This window comes from Aegilops tauschii, chromosome 6 (assembly GCF_002575655.3).
Source record: "Aegilops tauschii subsp. strangulata cultivar AL8/78 chromosome 6, Aet v6.0, whole genome shotgun sequence".
Classification (NCBI taxonomy): domain Eukaryota; kingdom Viridiplantae; phylum Streptophyta; class Magnoliopsida; order Poales; family Poaceae; genus Aegilops; species Aegilops tauschii.
The window spans coordinates 55,961,129-55,983,628 of NC_053040.3; the positions used below are offsets into that span (position 1 = coordinate 55,961,129).

The 22,500-nt window shown below is 45.6% G+C and overlaps 1 protein-coding gene and 1 pseudogene across 1 annotated transcript; both read left to right on the plus strand.

The window, feature by feature from the left end:
* Positions 1–5,788: 5,788 nt before the first annotated feature.
* Positions 5,789–7,831, plus strand: LOC109741959 (FBD-associated F-box protein At5g60610). The gene is made up of 3 exons (XM_020301051.3): positions 5,789–6,826; positions 6,923–7,072; positions 7,186–7,831. The coding sequence occupies exons 1-3, from the start codon at positions 5,894–5,896 to the stop codon at positions 7,588–7,590; spliced, it is 1,488 nt and encodes a 495-aa protein (XP_020156640.1). The 5' UTR covers positions 5,789–5,893; the 3' UTR covers positions 7,591–7,831.
* A 1,737-nt stretch (positions 7,832–9,568) lies between these two features.
* On the plus strand, positions 9,569–18,330 carry LOC109741954 (tyrosine--tRNA ligase 1, cytoplasmic-like; annotated as a pseudogene).
* Positions 18,331–22,500: the final 4,170 nt, after the last annotated feature.

Consider the following 22,500-nt stretch of genomic DNA (forward strand, 5'->3'; position numbering starts at 1 on the left):
CATCTAGCCTCTGGTTAGATGTGGTTTTGTGTTTTAATTAGTGTTTGTACCAAGTAAGACCTTTGGGATAGCTTACACGGTGATAGTTGATTTGATCTTGCTGAAAAACAGAAACTTTTGCGCCCAGTCCCAGAATTATTACAAATCACAGAAGCGTGATAAAATACTGATTCTTTTTTTGAAGAAGATTGATATACAAATTGCCCCTGTTGTCCTAATTTTTCAGAATTTTTGGAGTTACAAAAGTATTCGAGAGTTATAGATTACTATAGACTGTTCTGTTTTTGACATATTTTGTTTTCTATGTGTTGTTTGCTTATTTTGATGATTCTATGGCTAGTATCGGGGGGTATGAACCATTGAAAAGTTGGAATACAGTAGATATTACACCAATATAAATAAAGAATGAGTTCACAACAGTACCAAAAGTGGTGATTTATTTTCTTATACTAACGGAGCTTATGAGATTTTCTGTTGAGTTTTTTGTTGTGAAGTTTTCAAGTTTTGGGTAAGGATTTGATGGACTATGGAATAAGGAGTGGCAAGATCCTAAGTTTGGGGATGCCCAAGGCACCCCAAGGTAATATTCTAGGAAAACCAAGAGCCTAAGCTTGGGGATAGCCCAGAAGGCATCCCCTCTTTCGTCTTCGTCTATCAGTAACTTTACTTGAGGCTATAATTTTATTCACCACATGATATGTGTTTTGCTTCGAGCGTCTTGTATGATTTGAGTCTTTGCTTTTTAGTTTGCCACAATCATCCTGTACACACCTTTTGAGAGGGACACGCATGAATCATGATTTATTAGAATACTCTATGTGCTTCACTTATATCTTTTGAGCTAGGCATTTTTTCTCTAGTGCTTCATGTATATCTTTTTAGAGCACGGCGGTGGTTTTATTTCATAGAAATTATTGAACTCTCATGCTTCACTTATATTATTTTGAGAGTCTCTTAGAACAGCATGGTAATTTGCTTTGGTTATGAATTTAGTCCTAATATGATAGGCATCCAAGAGGGATATAATAAAAACTTTCATATAAAGTGCATTGAATACTATGAGAAGTTTGATTCCTTATGATTGTTTTGAGATATAAAGATGGTGATATTAGAGTCATGCTAGTGAGTAACTATGAATTGGAGAAATACTTGTGTTAAGGTTTGTGAGTCCCGTAGCATGCACGTATGGTGAACCGTTATGTAACGAAGTCGGAGCATGAGGTATTTTCTGATTGCCATCCTTTGTGTGGAGGTCGGGATCGCGCGATGGTTAAATCCTACCAACCCTTCCCCTAGGAGCATGCGCGTTGTACTTTGCTTCGATGAATAATAGATTTTTGTAATAAGTATGTGAGTTCTTTATGACTAATGTTGGGTCCATGGATTATACGCACTCTCACCCTTCCACCATTGCTAGCCTCTCTTGTGCTGCGCAACTTTCGCCGGTACCATACACCCACCATATACCTTCCTCAAAACAGCCACCATAACCTACCTATTATGGCATTTCCATAGCCATTCTGAGATATATTGCCATGCAACTTTCCACCGTTCCGTTTTATTATGATACGTTCCATCATTGTCATATTGCTTTGCATGATCATGTAGTTGACATCGTATTTGTGGCAAAGCCACCTTTCATAATTTTTTCATACATGTCACTCTTGAGTCATTGCACATCCCGGTACACCGTCGGAGGCATTCATATAGAGTCATATTTTGTTCTAAGTATGGAGTTGTAATTTTTTGAGTTGTAAGTAAATAGAAATGTGATGATCTTCATTATTAGAGCATTGACCCATGTGAGGAAATAAAAGAAAAAAAGAGAAAAAGAAAAAAAGAAAGAAAAAGAAAGAAAAAAATGAGAGAAAAAGAGAGAAGGGGCAATGTTACTATCCTTTTTCCACACTTGTGCTTCAAAGTAGCACCATGATCTTCATGATAGAGAGTCTCCTATGTTGTCACTTTCATATACTAGTGGGAATTTTTCATTATAGAACTTGGCTTGTATATTCCAACGACGGGCTTCCTCAAATTGCCCTAGGTCTTCATGAGCAAGCAAGTTGGATGCACACCCACTTAGTTTTCTTTTTGAGCTTTCATAAACTTATAGCTCTAGTGCATCCGTTGCATGGCAATCCCTACTCACTCACATTGATATCTATTGATGGGCATCTCCATAGCCCGTTGATACGCCCACTTGATGTGAGACTATCTCCTTCTTTCTGTCTTCTCCACAACCACCATATTCTATTCCACCTATAGTGCTATGTCCATGGCTCACGCTCATGTATTTCGTGAAAGTTGAAAAAGTTTGAGAATTCTAAAGTATGTAACAATTGCTTGGCCAATACCGGGGTTGTGCATGATTTGAGTATTTTGTGTAGTGAAGATGGAGCATAGCCAGACTATATGATTTTGTAGGGTTAAACTTTCTTTGACCATGTTATTTTGAGAAGACATAATTGCCTTGTTAGTATGCTTGAAGTATTATTGTTTTTATGTCAATATTAAACTTTTGTTTTGAATCTTATGGATCTGAACATTCATGCCATACGAATAAATATGTTAGGTAGCATTCCACATCAAAAAATTATGTTTTTATCATTTACCTACTCGAGGACGAGCAGGAATTAAGCTTGGGATGCTTGATACGTCTCCAACGCATCTATAATTTTTGATTGTTCCATGCTATTATATTATCTGTTTTAGATGTTTTATATGCATTAATATGCTATTTTATATTATTTTTGGGACTAACCTATTAACCTAGAGCCTAGTGCCAGTTCCTGTTTTTCCCTGTTTTTGAGTTTCGCAGAAAAAGAATACCAAACGGAATGAAACCTTTGCGATGATTTTTCTTGGACCAGAAGAAAACTAGGAGACTTGGAGATGAAGTCGGAGGAGCCACGAGGCGGCCACAAGGACGGAGGGCGCGCCCGGGGGGTAGGGCGTGCACCCACCCTTGTGGGCCCCCCGTGACCCTCCTGACCTAATTCTTTCGCCTATATATTCCCAAATATCCCCAAACCACCAGAGGCATCCACGAAAACACTTTTCCACCGCCGCAACCTTCTGTGCCCGTGAGATCCCATCTAGGGACCTTTTCCCTGGCGGAGGGGCATTCGATCACGGAGGGCTTCTACATCAACTCTATTGCCCTTCCGATGAAGCGTGAGTAGTTTACCTCAGACCTACGGGTCCATAGCTAGTAGCTAGATGACTTCTTCTCTCTCTTTGATTCTCAATACCATGTTCTCCTCGATGTTCTTGGAGATCTATTCAATGTAATACTTTTTTGCAGTGTGTTTGCCGAGATCCGATGAATTGTGGATTTATGATCAGCTTATCTATAAATATTATTTGAATCTTCTCTGAATTCTTATATGCATGATTTGATATCTTTGTAATTCTCTTCGAACTATCGGTTTGGTTTGGCCAACTAGATTGGTTTTTCTTGCAATGGGAGAAGTGCTTAGCTTTGGGTTCAATCTTGCGGTGTCCTTTCTCAGTGACAATAGGGGCAGCAAGGCACGTATTGTATTGTTGCCATCGAGGATAAAAAGATGGTGTTTTCATCATATTTCTTGAGTTAATTCCCCTACACCAAGTCATCTTACTTAATACATTACTCTGTTCTTCATGAACTTAATACTCTAGATGCAGGCAGGAGTCGGTCAATGTGTGGAGTAATAGTAGTAGATGCAGAATCGTTTCGGTCTTCTTGACACGGACGTGATGCCTATATTCATGATCATTTCCTTCGATATCGTCATAACTATGCGCTTTTCTATCAATTGCTCGGTAGTAATTTGTTCACCTACCGTATTATTTGCTATCTTGAGAGAAGCCTCTAGTGAAACCTATGGCCCCCCGGGTCTATTTCCCATCATATAAGTTTCTACTTTACATCATATAAGTTTCCAATCTACTATTTTGCAATCTTTTACTTTCCGTTCCATAAACTAAAAATATTTACTTTATCATTTATCTATCTCTATCAAATCTCCCTTTTGCAAGTAATCGTGAAGGGATTAACAACCCCTTTATCGCGTTGGGTGCAAGTTGTTTGATTGTTTGTGCAGGTATTCGGTGATTTGTGCTTTATCTCCTACTGGATTGATACATTGGTCCTCAAACTGAGGGAAATACTTATCTCTACTTTGCTGCATCACCATTTCTTCTTCAAGGGAAAAGCCAACGCAAGCTCAAGAAGTAGCAGTTGCTTGCAAGAGAGCTATCAAAGAGTGATGCAACCACCATGATGCTTGATTACTCCTCTTTACATGTGGATTTGTCAATATTGGACAAACCCCAAATTACATATTCTGAGATCGATCTTGATGATATATGGGTTGATCTTCTGCAGGCTCTCCATGGACCTCCTTTGGTGAGTAAACTGCAAAGTCTTATAGATGATAATAGCCTTGATGCTGAATTTGCAAATTTGGATACTAACATTCCTCGGTACACTAAGGAAGAAGCAAAAGAGGTTATATTTCCATATAGCTCCATATCATCCCGGTTACAAAAATATTGTCAAATTGCAGCTACGAACCTTGCAGGCATCTGCACTAAAACGGATGCATCAGTACTCGCCAAGGAGCGAGTATGAATTTTGTTATATGATGCCGACGCATCGGAAGCTAGTACGACTCTGACTAAGCTCCACTATGGGGTGCTCCAAACCCCGGTTGGAGTCTGGTCTGACGCTCGGGGTTGATATCCCTTGGGATCCGGGTGGATGACCATATGGAGCACTGAAGCCTAGCTATATGGCTACAAATAAAGCAATGCGAGGGAGGTAACCGGAAGTTTGTAGGTGTCTTTCTTAGCCTTGTGTCTTGAGTCTAGATGCATTCATGATCGCATTGGCACTTTTATTTTGCTTTGACTAGTTGTTATTTGAGTTGGTTTTGTGTTGTTTTCATTGGTAAAAAAATTAGCATGTCAGTAGCCTGTTTTTGTTGCATGTCTTCCCTTTTTTTATTGCAATATTTCTATGTGCCAAACGTGAGGAGGAAGCGCAAAAGCTTTTCATGAAGTTCTACAGCTCTAGGAGAAAAGATGGTGTTCCATACGATCGTCCCGGTCGTTTGAGCGCCCGTATGAGCTCATGGCCGCAAGAAATAGGAGATCCGGAGCAAAAGACGGCCTATTGTTCAAACGCTCGCGCTCGTACGAGCGGTCATTTCACCTGGCGACCACAATGAGTATCTCCCGGAGCGGACGATGGTGTTTTATACGTCCCCAACTGGCAATTTTAGTGCTTGTATGAAAGCAATAACACCTCCATCTGATTCATTTCGACGTCTGAGGTCGACGAGGTGTTTTCTAACCAATCATTTTCTTTGTAATCATTTTAAAGCTTTAAAGTTTGCCCCAACATAATTTTCTTCTTCCTTCGCCACCAATTTTCTGTCAAGACAGTACAAAGAAACTAGATGTAATAGAAATTACATCCATATTCGTAGACCACATAGTTTTAATACAATGATAAAGTGATTTGTTTGAAATAAACATGCACAGGGTGGTGCTTCTCACCGCAATAAATTGCTGAAAAATAACCAATAAGTTGGGAAGAATTTTTTTAGTTGAAGTTCAGAATAAAATCACAATACGGGTCTTCTATTTTTTCTAGAAATATCACGTTGCAACTGGTGGCTCGCACAAACAACTAAGGGAGAAGGCCCAGACCGCTCCGGCCCACCGACGCGAAACCCTAGCAAGTGGAGTACTGTGAGACCAAATCCATTTCCCTTTTGTTTTTATTACTCCCCATCTCAGTTCTCACTGGTCGGTCGGACGGAAGGACACACACCTGCTCCCCCCAAGGGAAAACCCACACCTTTCCCCTCTCCCGTCGCCGCCGCCGCCGCCGTCGCCGGGCGCCATGTCGACGGGCGACATCGCCTGCCTCGAGCACGTCATGGACTGCTGCTTCCCGGCCTCCCCGGTCTCCCCCAACGCCCACCTCTCCGCCGCCACCTCCTCCACCGACGGTGAGGACCGCATCAGCCCACTCCCCGACACCCTCCTGCGCAACGTCGTCTCCCGCCTCCCCGTCAAGGACGCCGCCCGCACCGGTGCGCTCTCGCACCGCTGGCGCGGGCTCTGGCGCGCCACCCCGCTCGCCCTCGACGACGCCCACCTCCTCCCGTCCCCCGTCCCCGCCGCCACATTGGTGTCCCGCGTCCTCGCCTCCCACCCCGGCCCCTTCCGCGCCGTCCGCATCGCCGAGATCCCCATCGACGAGTCCAACGAGGTGGCGCTCCTCCCGGAGTGGCTCCGCCACCTCGCCGACAAGGGCGTGGAGGACCTCACCCTCGTCAACCGCCCCTACTCCTTCGACGTGCCCGTGCAGCTGCCTGCGACCCTCCTCCGCTGCGGCGCCTCGCTCCGCCGCCTCTACCTCGGCGTCTGGCTCTTCCCCTTCACCACCGGCCTCCCGCGCGGCCCCGACGTCTTCCCCCACCTCCAGGAGCTCGGCCTCTGCCACGGCATCACGGAGGAGCGCGACCTCGACTACGTGCTCTCCTGCAGCCCCAAGCTGGAGACCCTGGCGCTCATCTCCAACTACGGCTACCCCGACCGCGTCCGCATCGGCAGCCGCAGCCTCCGCTGCGTGCTGCTCTGGCATTCCTTGGCCGACGAGGTCGCTGCCGTGTCCGCCCCAAATCTGCAGCGCATCATTATCTACTGTACGCACCCCAGTGAGGATGGCGGGGTCATCAGGGTCAGGATCGGCCATGCTCCCCAGCTCGCCGTGCTCGGCTACTTGGACACGGCCACCCACGAGCTTGAGATCGGCAACACCATCATCAAGGTAGTCCTATTTTCCCAAATCTTTGAGTGGTATGCTATCTGGTTTGATTTGCATCGGATTCTAGCATCAATTGATCAATGTTGCGATGATGTGCAGGCTGGGGTGACAAAAGTTTGCCCAGATACAGTGGTTCCAAGTGTGAAGGTGTTAGCTCTGAAGGTCCGTTTCAGAGTGCCCAAAGAAGTCAGAACTCTGTTGTGTTTCTTGAGATGCTTTCCTGGAGTAGAGACCTTACACATCATGGCTGTGAGTTTTACTTTTACCCTGTGGCTCTATCTCTCTCTGCATTCAAAATTACCATTTTTGTACTGCTTGCATTCCATCGTTGGCTCGCTGAGTTGCGTGCTTTGATTTTGCAGTCCGACAACGACACCGACCACTACGATGACCCGGGTGAAGTCAAGCCCAGCGACATGCTCAAGTCCACATTCTGGCAGGGGGTCAGTCCGGTCAAATGCGTGAAGTCGCGCGTCCAGAAGCTGGTGTTCGACCAGTTCACCGGGGGCACGAACCAGGTTGAGTTCCTGAAGCTGGTTCTTGGGGGAGCTGTGTTGCTGCAGAAGGTGATTGTCCTGCTGGCCGGCCCGGATTCTATCTCCATTCGCGAGGCCACGAGCAAGCTGCAGCCATTGGCTTCCAAGAAAATGTGGGCGAGCAAGGTCTCGGGCAGAACTTCCTTGGAGGTCCGTGGTCGTGCGGCAGGCCAGGTTTGGAGGTACGACGAAGCATCTGATCTTTCTATGGGAGACCCGTTTATCTCTTAAGCCGGTATCGACAGATCGTTTGAATGGCGTGTTTCCTTGTGAAAGGGAACTAATGTAGCATTAGCCATTAGATAGCAGCTTTTTTTTGGGGTGTTGGGGGGATTTGGGCTTAGCAACGGAATGCCGTGCAAGACTTCTCATGACTTGGATATGTTGTTACCTGCAACTGCATGCAATGTGTTACTATTGTTGTGAGTTGCTCATGTTGTTATCTGAATGATAATTTCTCCATTCGATGTGATTTCCATGGGAGTAGTGTTTCCATGGTCTGTGGCTGTGGCTTGCACATGTTGGTATCTGCACTCAGTGTGATCTTCATGGTCTTACTTATGTTCTGATTGTTGATGTTACACCTTAGTTTGCTTCTAGTGTTTTTCTTCAGCTCATGTTGAGTCACGCCGCTGCTGGGATTCATCACTTGATCTATTGTGCGTGGGCTCTGGTTTTGTTCATCAGTTCGCAAGGTGGAAAATGTTGGGTTATTGATTTCCATGTATGATACGTGAATCTTAAACCTGCTGCATCCTGGGTTTGCGTGGATGTCGGTTTACTGTTTTGCTACTGGTCTTCCTTAAGTTTGATTGCTCCAGTTTGAGTGCTCACCATGATGCCTCATTCTAGAGTAAGACTTGGTTAACCATTATTTGTTTTCCGCGATTTAGAAATGTCAGGTTTGCTGAAATTTGGTCTTTTCTTGTGTATGCTAGCCTTTAAATGGGAAATCAAGATAATGCCACATATGCTTTTGTTCTTGATTTGAAAGACACAACTTCTTCCATGGTTCCACCACCAGTCTGAACTGTTCAACAGCAATGACGGGGTGCGTGAGCTGTACTGGCTCTCCCCAAGACACTGGTACTCCTGAAATGGTGCTTCGATTTGAATCTCCATATAATTTTTTTCCCTCTGCTTATTCTGGGGCATAACTTGAAATAACTGATGCCTACTCAGCGTGGAAGTTGCTGCGGTGAGAACCGAGAGCATTTCAGGAGTACCGGCGTAGGCAATAACTTATTTTGGGGCATTTTTGTGCTTCTGGAGTTCATTCTGCAGCACTTCTGTTGTTTGATAAGTACTCTAGACTCTTATAATATCATCATTCAATTGATTTGTTGCATGCTCCTGTCTCCGTATGATCTATGGGCATTAAGGTGTCTGTTCTTGCACTACCGTACCCGAAAAATGTGTCGCCTGGAAACTGTACAACATTGCCTTGAGTTTATATATATCCACAGTTCAGTAAACTGAACTTATATGATTCTGTTCAAGTCTGACAACGTCATTGAAAAGTTCAGGCATCGTTGGAAAGTGTTCATGTATTTGAAAAAAAATTGCGAATTCAAAAGGTTGTTAATGATTTGTAAAAAGTTTGAAAAAACAATTCTTGGATTTGAATTTATTTCGTGATTTTAAAAAAGTTCACAAATTTGGAGAACGTTCGCGGATTTGCATGAGTTTGACTTTTTTGCGGATTTGAAAAAGAGGAAAGGAAAACAGAAACGAAAAGACCGAAAAGAAAAAGGAAGATAAAAAAAACAAAAAACGGCTCAGGAAAGGTTCTAGAACCTTCTGAAAGCCGGTAGGGGTGAAAACCGGAATAGGCCGGCCCATATAGCGCAGGGCGCTAGTGTCCCAGGGATGCGTTTGGTCTCCGTCCCATTGGGCCTAGATCTCCGGACGTGGCAACAGAAAAGCTCGCCTCCGCCGCCCGGAAAACCTCGTCGCCTCGTCATCTCTCCTGCGCAACTCAGAGCTGGATTCAGACTCGTCGCCCGCCGCCCCTAGCCGCCATTACCGACGGTACGGTTCAGATTCGTCGCACAAAGGAAGCCGAGGATTTTAGCCGCCACTGCCCTCAAAACTTGAATCCGATCACCCGGAACAACTCGTCTTCCCTGAGGCTCCGCCACACGTCTACCGGCGACAGGTTTCAACTGCCCTTCCGCCGGTGGCTGCAAGAAATCCAGTTTCGCTGGCCATGGAAAATTCAAGGGAGGCGACCATCAGCGCTGCAGGGAACGCTGTTCCGATGAGTTTGGACGAGAGGTTCACAACAATCAGGAGCATCGGGCTGGAGAGCGCCGACGAGGACGAGCTCATGACGCTTCTGGAGAGGAAGGCCGCACCTATCGCCTACGTCTGGTGCAATCCCTCCCCATGGGTACACATCGGCCAGGGGATCATGATGGTGTTCAACGTCAACAAGCTTCTCAAAGCCGGCTGCAGGGTCAAGATCCTGATGGCAGATTGGTTTGCCTATATTCTCCGCAAATCCGATGACCTAAGCAAGATCCAGGCCATCGGACGCTACATGATCGAGATATGGAAGGCGGCAGGCCTGGACCTCAACGGGGTGGAGTTCGTGTGGCTGTCGGACGAAGTAAACGGCCCGGCCTCCGGCGAGTACTGGGCGCTTCTCATGGACATTGCCAGAAATAACATTTGAGGAGGGCGGTGAGGTGCTGCGGGATCGAGGAGCCGCCCGTGGAGTACCGAGAGCTCGTCAAGCCGCATGAACGGGGCGATGTGGTGGGCGCGAGGGTCGTCCACACCTGCATGCAATGTGCCGCTGTGCTGTTCCAGAAGGCGGACATATGGCTGCTGTCCATGGATCATGAGGAGGGCCAGCCGGATGTCGGCACACTGACCAGAGAGTACTGCAGAGACATGAAGGGTGAAGATCATGGACCTATTATTCTGTCCCATAATAAGCTCCCCAATTTGATTTTAGACCATGAACATGTTAAAATACAAGATCCAATGTTTGGCATCTTCATGGAAGACGAGGAGCGAGATGTACTTGTGAAAATAAGGAACGCTCACTGTCCTGCAAAAGTTGCAGAAGGCAACCCGTGCCTGGAGTTCATCAAACATATTGTGATTCCGTGGTTTGGATGCTTTGAGGTGTCCGAGAAGGAAGAGGAGAGTGGTGGCATTTGCAGGACGTTTCATAAGATGGAGGAGCTTATCGCTGATTATGAAAGTGGCGCACTAGTAGAAAAAGAGGCTTCCATACGCCCCCATTAGTCCCCAAAATAATCGAACCGCGACAAAAGGGGTCTTTAGTCGCGGTTCGGGAGGAGACCCGCGACCAACTATCTGGGCCCAGCGCGCTCGGTCGACAGCTGGCGGACGGGAGGGGCTTTAGTCCCGGTTGGCCTGGCCAACCGCGACTAAAGGTCCCCGAAGGCCTTTAGTCGCGGTTGGCCAGGCCAACCGGGACTAGAGGCCCATCCAGCTGGCGGACGGGAAGGGCTTTAGTCCCGGTTGGCCTGGCCAACCGGGACTAAAGGTCCCCGAAGGCCTTTAGTCGCGGTTGGCCAGGCCAACCGGGACTAAAGGCCCATCCCTATATATAGGACTCAGCTCACTTCACTTCACTCAGCTCACTTCACAATATTCAGAAGGGGGTGGTGGGTTTGCTTTTGGTTCCTCCTATGCACACAAGGTGTTCGATGAAATGCCCGAGAGCCTGAAACAAACATGATATGAAGTGTCCGAGCCACACTTGAGCTTTCTCATTTATTTTTCCTCCGCGATCGCGGTTAGAAACTTGAACCTTTCATGTGTCATTGATAAAATATGCATGTGTGTAGTTCATTGTTTAATTTGTATTATTTCTAGCTAGTTAGTTTAACAAATGCATGATGGTTAATTATATACTTTATATAATAATAATGCAGATGAATCGGCAATGGATGTAAGGTCCCCGACTCTCCGGCGAGTTCACTACGGGTTTGAAAGATTTCCTCGTAGTGGCAAATGCGAACAAGCAGCGAGGTTTTATTATCTGTCCATGTGCTGTCTGTAAGAATCAGAAGGGTTACTCCTCCTCAAGAGAGGTTCACATGCACCTGCTTCGGCGCGGTTTCATGCGAAGCTATAATTGTTGGACCAAGCATGGAGAAAGAGGGGTTAGAATGGAAGAAGATGAAGAAGGGGATGATATCGATGACAACTATCATGATCATTTCGGTGATACTTTCATGGAGGATGATGCTGAAGGTGGGGAAGGGTTAGGTGAAGGTGAAGAAGAGGCACATGATGAGCCCGCTGATGATCTTGGTCGGACCATTGCTGATGCACGGAAACGCTACGAAACTGACAAGGATAGGGAGAATTTGGATCGCATGTTAGAGGATCACAAAAAGTCGTTGTATCCAGGATGCGATAATAGTCTGAAAAAGCTGGGCTGCACACTGGATTTGCTAAAATGGAAGGCACAGGAAGGTGTAGCTGACTCATCATTTGAAAATTTGCTGAAAATGTTGAAGAATATGTTTCCGAAGAATAACGAGTTGCCCGCCAGTACGTACGAAGCAAAGAAGGTTGTCTGCCCTCTAGGTTTAGAGGTTCTGAAGATACATGCATGCATTAACGACTGCATCCTCTACCGCGGTGAATACGAGAATTTGAATGAATGCCCTGTATGCACTGCATTGCGTTATAAGATCAGAGGCGACGACCCTGGTGACGATGTTGAGGGCGAGAAACCCAGGAAGAGGGTTCCCGCCAAGGTGATGTGGTATGCTCCTATAATACCACGGTTGAAACGTCTGTTCAGGAACGAAAAGCATGCCAAGTCGTTGCGATGGCACAAAGAGGACCGTAAGTCCAACGGGGAGTTGAGGCACACCGCTGATGGAACGCAATGGAGAAAGATCGACAGAGTGTTCAAAGATTTTGCAGCTGACGCAAGGAACATAAGATTTGGTCTAAGTACTGATGGCATGAATCCTTTTGGCGAGCAGAGCTCCAGCCATAGCACCTGGCCCGTGACTCTATGCATCTACAACCTTCCTCCTTGGTTGTGCATGAAGCGAAAGTTCATTATGATGCCAGTGCTCATCCAAGGCCCTAAGCAACCCGGCAACGACATCGATGTGTACCTATGGCCATTAGTTGAAGAACTCTTACAGTTGTGGGCCAGACCTGGTGTACGTGTCTGGGATGAGCACAAAGGAGAGGAATTTGACCTACGAGCGTTGCTTTTTGTAACCATCAACGATTGGCCTGCTCTCAGTAACCTTTCGGGACAGACAAATAAGGGATACAATGCATGCACGCACTACTTACATGAGACTGAAAGTGTACGTTTGGTTAATTGTAAGAAGAACGTGTACCTGGGTCATCGTCGATTTCTTCCCCGAAATCATAACGTAAGAAAGAAATGCAAGCATTTCAACGGCAAGGCAGATCACCGGCCGAAGCCTGCGGAACGTACTGGTGCTGAGATATTTGATATGGTCAAGGATTTGAAAGTCATCTTTGGAAAGGGTCCTGGCGGACAATCAGTTCCGCGGGGAGTTGACGGGCACGCACCCATGTGGAAGAAGAAATCTATATTTTGGGAGCTAGAATATTGGAAAGTCCTAGATGTCCGCTCTGCAATCGACGTGATGCATGTTATGAAGAATATTTGCGTGAACCTGCTAAGCTTCTTGGGCGTGTATGGGAAGACAAATGATACAAAGGAAGCACGGCAGGACCAGCAACTTTTGAAAGACCCAGATGACCGGCATCCGGAATGGTTTCAAGGTCGTGCCAGCTACGCTCTTACCAAAGAAGAGCAGGTCATTTTTTTTGAATGCCTGAGCAGTATGAAGGTCCCGTCTGGCTTCTCGTCGAATATAGAAGGAATAATAAACATGGCAGAGAAAAAGTTCCAAAACCTGAAGTCTCACGACTGCCACGTGATTATGACGCAATTGCTTCCGATTGCTTTGAGGGGGCTCCTACCGGAAAATGTTCGAGTAGCCATTGTGAAGCTATGTGCATTCCTCAATGCAATCTCTCAGAAGGTAATCAATCCAGAAGATCTACCACGGTTACAGAACGATGTGGTCCAATGCCTTGTCAGTTTCGAGTTGGTGTTCCCACCATCCTTCTTCGATATTATGACGCACCTCCTGCTCCACCTAGTTGAAGAGATTTCCATTCTCGGTCCTGTATTTCTACACAATATGTTCCCCTTTGAGAGGTTCATGGGAGTATTAAAGAAATATGTTCGTAACCGTGCTAGGCCAGAAGGAAGCATCGTCAAGGGCTATGGAAATGAGGAGGTAATTGAGTTCTGTATTGACTATGTTCCTGACCTTAAGCCGATTGGTATTCCTCAATCGCGGCACGAGGGGAGACTAAGTGGAAAAGGCACGATCGGAAGGAAATCAACGATATGTATGGACGGTCATTCTATGACTGAAGCACACCACACAGTTCTGCAAAATTCCAGCTTGGTGGCTCCGTTCTTCGAGCAACACAAAAATATTTTACGCTCGGACAACCCGGGGAAGCCTGAATCCTGGATTAGAAAGGCCCACATGGAGACTTTCGGCAGTTGGTTGCGAAAACATTTAATGAATGACAATGATGTTGGAGATCAGCTGTACATGTTGGCCAAGAAACCATCTTCGACTATAACGATTTTCCAAGGGTACGAGATAAATGGGAATACATTTTACACTATCGCCTAAGATAAAAAGAGCACCAACCAAAACAGTGGTGTCCGCTTTGATGCAGCAACCGAGAATGGGCAAAAGGTCACATATTATGGTTACATAGAGGAGATATGGGAACTTGACTATGGACCCTCCTTTAAGGTCCCTTTGTTCCGGTGCAAATGGTTCAAGCTAACAGGAGGTGGGGTAAAGGTGGACGAGCAATACGGAATGACAATGGTGGATTTCAACAATCTTGGTTACCTTGACGAACCATTCGTCCTTGCCAAAGATGTCGCTCAGGTTTTTTATTTGAAGGACATGAGTAGCAAACCGAGGAAACGGAAAGATAAGAAAACGATCAGTACATCATGCGATGATCCAAAGCGCCACATTGTTCTTTCAGGGAAAAGAAACATCATGGGAGTGGAGGACAAGACAGACATGCCAGAAGATTATAATATGTTTAGTGAAATTCCGCCCTTCAAAGTGAACACTGACCCAAGCAATAAGTTAAATGATGAGGATGCTCCATGGATACGGCACAATCGTAAGCAAGCAGGGACACAAGGGAAGAATTGATGTGTAATAATTTATTGTACCAAACTTTGTTGAATGGATCATGTGAATTAGTTTTTTTTGATATATTATTTGTATTTTCAAGATTTTAAAATGAATTAGTTTTATTTTTCTGATTTTTTTGATATATAATTGTATTTTTAAGATTTTAAAATGAATTAGTTTTATTTTTCTGATTTTTTTGATATATAATTGTATTTTTAAGATCTTAAAATGAATTAGTTTTATTTTTGTGATTTTTTTGATATATTATTTGTATTTTCAAGATTTTAAAATGAATTAGTTTTATTTTTCTGATATTTTTGATATATAATTGTATTTTTAAGATTTTAAAATGAATTAGTTTTATTTTTCTGATTTTTTTTGATATATAATTGTATTTTTAAGATTTTAAAATGAATTAGTTTTATTTTTCTGATTTTTTTGATATATAATTGTATTTTTAAGATTTTAAAATGAATTAGTTTTATTTTTCTGATTTTTTTGATATATAATTGTATTTTTAAGATTTTAAAATGAATTAGTTTTTTTTTTCTGATTTTTTTGATATATTATTTGTATTTTCAAGATTTTAAAATGAATTAGTTTTATTTTTTTGATTTTTTGATATATAATTGTATTTTTAAGATTTTAAAATGAATTAGTTTTTTTTCTGATTTTTTTGATATATTATTTGTATTTTCAAGATTTTAAAATGAATTAGTTTTATTTTTCTGATTTTTTGATATATAATTGTATTTTTAAGATTTTAAAATGAATTAGTTTTATTTTTCTGATTTTTTGATATATAATTGTATTTTTAAGATTTTAAAATGAATTAGTTTTTTTTCTGTTTTTTTGATATATTATTTGTATTTTCAAGATTTTAAAATGAATTAGTTTTATTTTTCTGATTTTTTTGATATATAATTGTATTTTTAAGATTTTATATGAAAAAGGACCTTTAGTCGCGGTTGGGGAGGCGGACCGCGACTAAAGGTACCCTTAGTCGCGGTTGGTGTCCCCAACCGCGACTAAAGGCTCTTTCTGCGCGGGAACGAAAGCGGCGCCAAAACCCTTTAGTCCCGGTTGGGGAGGCGGACCGCGACTAAAGGTGGCCACCTTTAGTCGCGGTCCGCCTCCCCAACCGGGACTAAAGCTGTGTCTATATATATACGGCACTTAGCAGTTTCCGCCACCTCCCATTCTCCTCTCGACGCCGAAGCCCTGCCCCGACGCCGATCGACGCCCGCCGCCGCCAGGCTGCTGCCCCGACGCCGCCGCCCCTGCCCCAGTGAGCTCCGCCGCCGCCCCTGCACTGCCCCTGCGCCTCGCCGCCGCCCCTGCCCGCCGCCCGCCGCCGCCTGCCTGCCGTCCTCCGCCTCCCGCCGCCGCCTGCCGTCCTCCGCCTCCCGCCGCCGCCGCCTGCTGTCCTCCGCCTCCCGCCGCCGCCTGCCGTCCTCCGCCTCCCGAAGAAACAAAACAAAAGAAAAGAAAAACAGAAGAAAACAAAGAAAAACAAAACAAAAGAAAAACAAAAGAAAAACAAAAGAAAAAGAAAAGAAAAACAGAAGAAAACAAAGAAAAACAAAAGAAAATAGAGAAAAACAAAACAAAACAAAAAGGAAAACAAAACAGAAGAAAACAAAGAAAAACAAAACAAAAGAAAAACAAAAGAAAACAAAGAAAAACAAAACAAAACAAAAAGAAAAACAAAACAAAACAAAACAAAACAAAACAAAAAGAAAAACAAAGAAAAACAAAACAAAAGAAAAACACAAATGCGCGGGAGAAGAGTCTACCACCACAAATGCGAAATCTGCTACGTTGGTACAAGCAATTCATAACATGGGCCGACAAAGAATATATTTATGCGGATGTTACAGAGGAGCATCACACCAAACGGTACTCTGTACAAGTTCATATGAGTGAATTGTTCCAGCTGTTCAATCTGCGCGACCTCGACAAATCTATGCTGAGTTGCTACGTTCTGTAAGTGATTTATTTCTACCTCATCTCGTTCTTCATTGCCTGCACTATATATATATATTGTCCTAACTATATTTTTGCGTACGCTATTATGCAGATTGAAGATTTGGGAATGCAAAATAAGAAACATCCATGATGTTGGGTTCATTGACCCACATATCGTTAATGGACATGTGTTACAATATCACCCCGAAGACGTGGAGAAAGACTTGTACAAGTTTCTTAGAAAGCATTAACTCAAAAGTCATATTCTATTTCCTTACCATTTTGGGTGAGTGTTTCTCTCTTGTGCCCATTCTCTTTTGTTTACTCCATGCATGGTATGTCTAATTGATGAGTTATGCATGACTGTGCATGTAACGTGTCCGCAGGTTCCATTGGATTCTGCTAAATATTGAACTTCACACCTCCAGAGTTCTAATCATGGACTCTATGGATTCGGATCCAAAGCGTTGGGCCGACATGAGAAAAATGCTGCAAAAGTAATTATTTTCAATCATTTGAGCTCTATATCGATCGGTCTCTTTCGTTCATTTCCTAATATCAAGTAACTAATAACTCCCTTGTTCATTTAATTTTCTTTGCCCTGTAGGGTTTGGAGACGGTTCTCAGAAGAAATTGTCGGTGAATTCAAACATGAGCTAGATTTTAGAAGGTTAGTTAATGTGGATAAGCAGCCACCGGGGACCAATCTATGTGGATACTATGTTTGTGAGAACATCCGAAGACTAACCTCTGAGCGGAAGGCATCGGATAGCGTGCGGAAGGCGACGGATAACTTGCGGAGGAGGCTTAGTCCAGAAGCTCGCTTCCAACCAATTCAAGATGAATTAGCAGGATTTTTCTTGAGGGAAGTCATCAATCCTAAAGGAAAACACTATACCGAGGACGAAGACATTTATAAGCATACCCGAGATTGAAACTTGTTCGAAGTTGTATATGGTCCTCCATCCAAATTGTGTATGGAAACTTGTTCAAAGTTGTATATGGTCACCCGAGATTGAATATATATTATATATTCCTCTTGAATTCTTCTTGTTTAAAATTTCATATGCATGTATATAGTAGCGTAGAATATGTGTACTGAAACTTCATCAAAATTAAAACAAAACACAAAATAAAATATAAAAGAAATAAAACACTACAAATTAAAAAGAAACCAGGTTTAGGGGGGCTAAAACCCTAAACCTGCGGACGAGGCCTTTAGTCCCGGTTAGCCACGAGAACCGGGACTAAAGGTCCTCCGCCCCGACGGACCCCCGGTGCCCACGTGGACGGGCCTTTAGTCCCGGTTAGCCACGAGAAACGGGACTAAAGCTTTTAGTCGCGGTTCGTAAGAGCCGCGACTAAAGGGGGGGTCTTTAGTCGCGAATATTTAGTCCCGGTTGCACAGCCGGGACTAAAGGCCTTTGCGAACCGGGACTAAAGGGCTTTTTTCTACCAGTGGCGCTCTGCATCCCGCCAAGGTGAAGCTGGCCCTTACAAAGGCGATGAACGAGATTATGAACACTGTGCGTCACCACTTCACCGACAACAGCAAAGCCAGAGATCTAAAGCAAGCTATGAAGATGTACTACATTAATCAACCAGTGTTGTTTGCATAACGCTGGAGTACTCAGGGGTCATATCTCATTTAACTTATGCCTTTAATTAGGGATCACAATATGCTAGAGAAACTCTATATTTATAGTCATTTCTTTAAAAGTTACTAGAAGCAATGTGACCCATTTTGTGAATAGTTGATATATGGTATGAAACAAATTTCTTTTGTGCAAAAAAAAAAGTTTAGGAGCTCAACATTTCAATGTTACGCCGCGTGAAGATACACATGTCTAAAATGCAGTTTGTCTGTATAGGCTACTGTTCTGTTAGAGAGGCTGTCGATTTCCCACGTGAACAAGATCAAGCAGGAGACTGAGGGCATAGTAGCTGAAGGCACCAATAGTTCTTCCATCCATGTGTCATCTAGGACTGACAATATTGATATCCTTTTACAGCTCACACGAGGAGGACATCCCAACGCGACTATGTAATATTCAGTGTACGCATTAGCTTCTTTATTTTATTCCACAAAGGTGGCCAAATAGTACAATTGTTCTATGATGGTTCCTTCATCAGCATCGATTGATCACCTAACCACAAGATCAAGACGGAACATGTTTTGCAGAAACAAGAAGGTCGTACAAAATGATCAAAGGGCGCGGAGATATCAACCAATACTCTGTATATGTAAACAATTCCATTTTTTGTTTAAACAAAATTGGAAAGTGCAAAATGAAGGACAGATGAGCTAACATCGGCCGGTGCACACATTCAGTCCGGACGGTATGTGCGCCGCTTCTGAACCGGCGGGTGGGCAACCGTCGTGTGGGCTATGTGTACCACACGATGACCCTGGCCCTCCCCCAAGCCGCCGCCTATACAAATGCCGGCACAACTGGATGACGGGTTCGGCGAAGAAGGCCTCTCCGCCTAACACCCGCGCGGAGCTCGCCACGAGGAGGATCAACACCATCACGACCATCAAGACCACCGCCGAAACAAACTTAGGTCGCATCATCGAACTAATGTGCTTTGCAATTCAGCAGTAGTGTTGTTTGTCCGAGATGCACATAGAGGGGTAGATAAATTAAGATGCATGGAGTTTCACGACGTCGACGGCCCCCTCGCGAATGTTTAAAAAGGGAGACTTTGGCTGCTGCGTTTGTTTGAATGCCAGCCGCAACGCCGCACGCTTGTTACGTGTGTGGCCGTGCGAGTATAGACCAGGGTCGACCAGTGAGACCGCAAGCTGGAATACGTGTATGTACGGTACGTATGCACTCTCAGACGACGTATATACGTAAACTTCAAGATGATATGTCGGCTCAATTTTTTGAAGGTACTCATAGGATAGGGTATGCGTATGTGCATTCATAAAGGTGAGTGTATGCGCGTGTATATGAGTGCTTGCGTTTGTACGATATTAAAAAAAAGTTACAAACGCATGCAGTTGCTTGATGGCCAAGTTTTTCATGTTTCCTTCTTTGACTTCGAACTCAACCGGTAGGTACATACCCACAAAATAACAAAACCAGACGTACGTACAACTGTTAATGCACATTCGGGCATGTACACCTAGCTAGTGTTTTTCTTATATATACCAAAATTTGAGTCAAATATTATAAAACACGTCTAGTGGGCACGTGCGTGACAGGTAGGGCTCCCGAGCGGCCGGCAAAAAAGAAAGAAGTGACAATTTCAGCATTTTTTTAGGACGGGGTGTAGAAAAGATGTGGGATGCAACTCAATTGTATTCCTCGGAGTTGGTCACAATATATACATGAGATGTCTTGCGTGACAAGGAAACTAATCCTACCATATCTCTAGGAGTCAACTATACATGGCTAGAGAAGATAGAAATAGTAATACAAATATGTCACGTTCAACACCCCCGCAGTCGAAGCGTCGGCGTCGGCGATGCAAAGACTGGAACGGAACTCCTGGAATGCAGCGGTTGGGAACCCTTTGGTCATAATGTTGGCAAACTGTTGGGTGGTCGGTACATGAAGGACACGGAGCTGACCCAACTGAACCTTCTCGCGGACGAAGTGAACATCAAGTTCAATGTGCTTGGTGCGCTTATGCTGCACCGGATTGGCCGCGAGGTAGGTGGCCGAAACATTATCACAGAAAACCACCGTAGCTTTCGGGATTAAGACCCGAAGTTCGCCAAGTAGTCGACGTAGCCAACATGTCTCGGCAACAACATTGGCGACGGCACGGTACTCGGCCTCAGCACTCGAGCGGGAGACGGTGGGCTGCCGCTTAGAGGACCATGAGATGAGAGAGTCACGGAAGAAGACACAATATCCCGACGTAGATTGTCGAGTGTCGGGACAACCAACCCAATCCGCATCAGTGTAAGCAAACAGCTCGGTGGAGGCAGAGCCACGAAGACGAAGGCCGAAGGTCGGTGTGCCGCGAATGTACCGGAGAATGCGCTTGACCAGAGACCAGTGAACATCACGAGGCAAGTGCATGTGCAAGCAAACTTGCTGCACGGCAAACTGAATGTCTGGTCTGGTGAGCATGAGGTACTGAAGATCACCAACAATACTGTGGTAGAGAGTGGCGTCAGTGGCAGGCTGTCCAGCAGTGGCAGAGAGCTTCGGCTTGGCCTCGGCAGGAGTAGCACCAGGTTTGCAGTCGGTCATGCCAGCATGATCCAATAGATCAAGAGCATACTGTCCTTGATGAAGAAAAAATCCGGAGGCATCACGATCACACATTAATGCCGAGGAAGAAGTGCAATGCGCCCAAGTCCTTCAGCCAAAACTCAGAACCAAGGCGGCCAATGATGTCGCGAAGTAAATCCGCGCGAGAGGCGGTGATGACGATATCATCAGCATACAGAAGAAGCATGGCGACATGATCAGCTCGATGAAGCACAAATAGCGACGTATCAGAGGTGGTGCTGCGAAACCCAAGAGCAGTGAGGAATGCTGCAATGCGTTGATACCACGTACGAGGTGCCTGTTTCAGGCCGTAGAGAGACCGTGATAGCAGGCAGACATCGTCAGGCCGGGTGGGATCAACAAAACCAGTAGGCTGCTGACAGAGGACATGCTCCTGTAGATGACCATAGAGGAAGGCGTTGTTGATGTCGAGCTGATGAACAGGTCAGTGACGAGATGCGGCGAGCTGAAGAACAGCACGAAACGTGGCGGGTTTAACGACAGGGGAGAAGGTCTCTGAGAAGTCAACACCGGCACGTTGTGCAAAGCTGCGAACAACCCAACGAGCCTTTTACCTGTCCAGAGAGCCATCCGGAAGAAGCTTACGCCGAAATACCCACTTGCCGGTGATGATGTTAGCACCGGGGATGGGGCGAGGGACCAACGTCCAGGTCCTGTTGGCGACAAGAGCATCATACTCAGCACGCATAGCCGCGAGCCAGTGCGGATCACTCAATGCAGATCGGACCGAGTGCGGTACCAGAGAGAGGACCGTGACATTGAGATTATGATAGCGAGGGTTTGGATGATGTATCCCATCTTTAGCACGCGTCACCATAGAGTGATGAGGCGGCGGAGCCCGACGTCGAGACGGAGCCGCAACCTCTGTTGCGGAAGAGGGCGAGGATGGGCCGCGGAAGAAACTGTTGGGGATCGTAGCAGAATTTTAAAATTTTCTACGCATCACCAAGATCAATCTATGGAGTTATCTAGCAACAAGAGAGAGGAGTGCATCTACATACCCTTGTAGATCACGAGCGGAAGCGTTCAAGTGAACGGGGTTGATGGAGTCGTACTCGTCGTGATCCAAATCACCGATGACCGAGCGCCGAACGGACGGCGCCTCCTCGTTCAACACACGTACGGAGCAGCGACGTCTCCTCCTTCTTGATCCAGCAAGGGGGAAGGAGAGGTTGATGGAGATCCAGCAGCACGACGGCGTGGTGATGGAAGTAGCGGGATCCCGGCAGGGCTTGGCCAAGCGCAAGCGGGGAGGAAGAGGTGTCACGGGAGGGAGGGAGGCACCAGGGCTTGTGGTGCGGCTGCCCTGCCTCCCCTCCACTATATATAGGGGCCCTTGGGGGGCGCCGGCCCCTGGGAGATCCAATCTCCAGGGGGCGGCGGCCAAGGGGGGTGGCTTGCCCCCCAAGCCAAGTGGGGCGCCCCCCACCCCTAGGGTTTCCAACCCTAGGCCCAGGGGGAGGCCCAAGGGGGGCGCACCAGCCCACCAGGGGCTGGTTCCCCTCCCACCAGGGGCTGGTTCCCCTCCCACTTCAGCCCATGGGGCCCTCCGGGATAGGTGGCCCCACCCGGTGGACCCCCGGGACCCTTCCGGTGGTCCCGGTACAATACCGGTGACCCCCGAAACTTTCCCGATGGCCGAAACTGGACTTCCTATATATAATTCTTCACCTCCGGACCATTCCGGA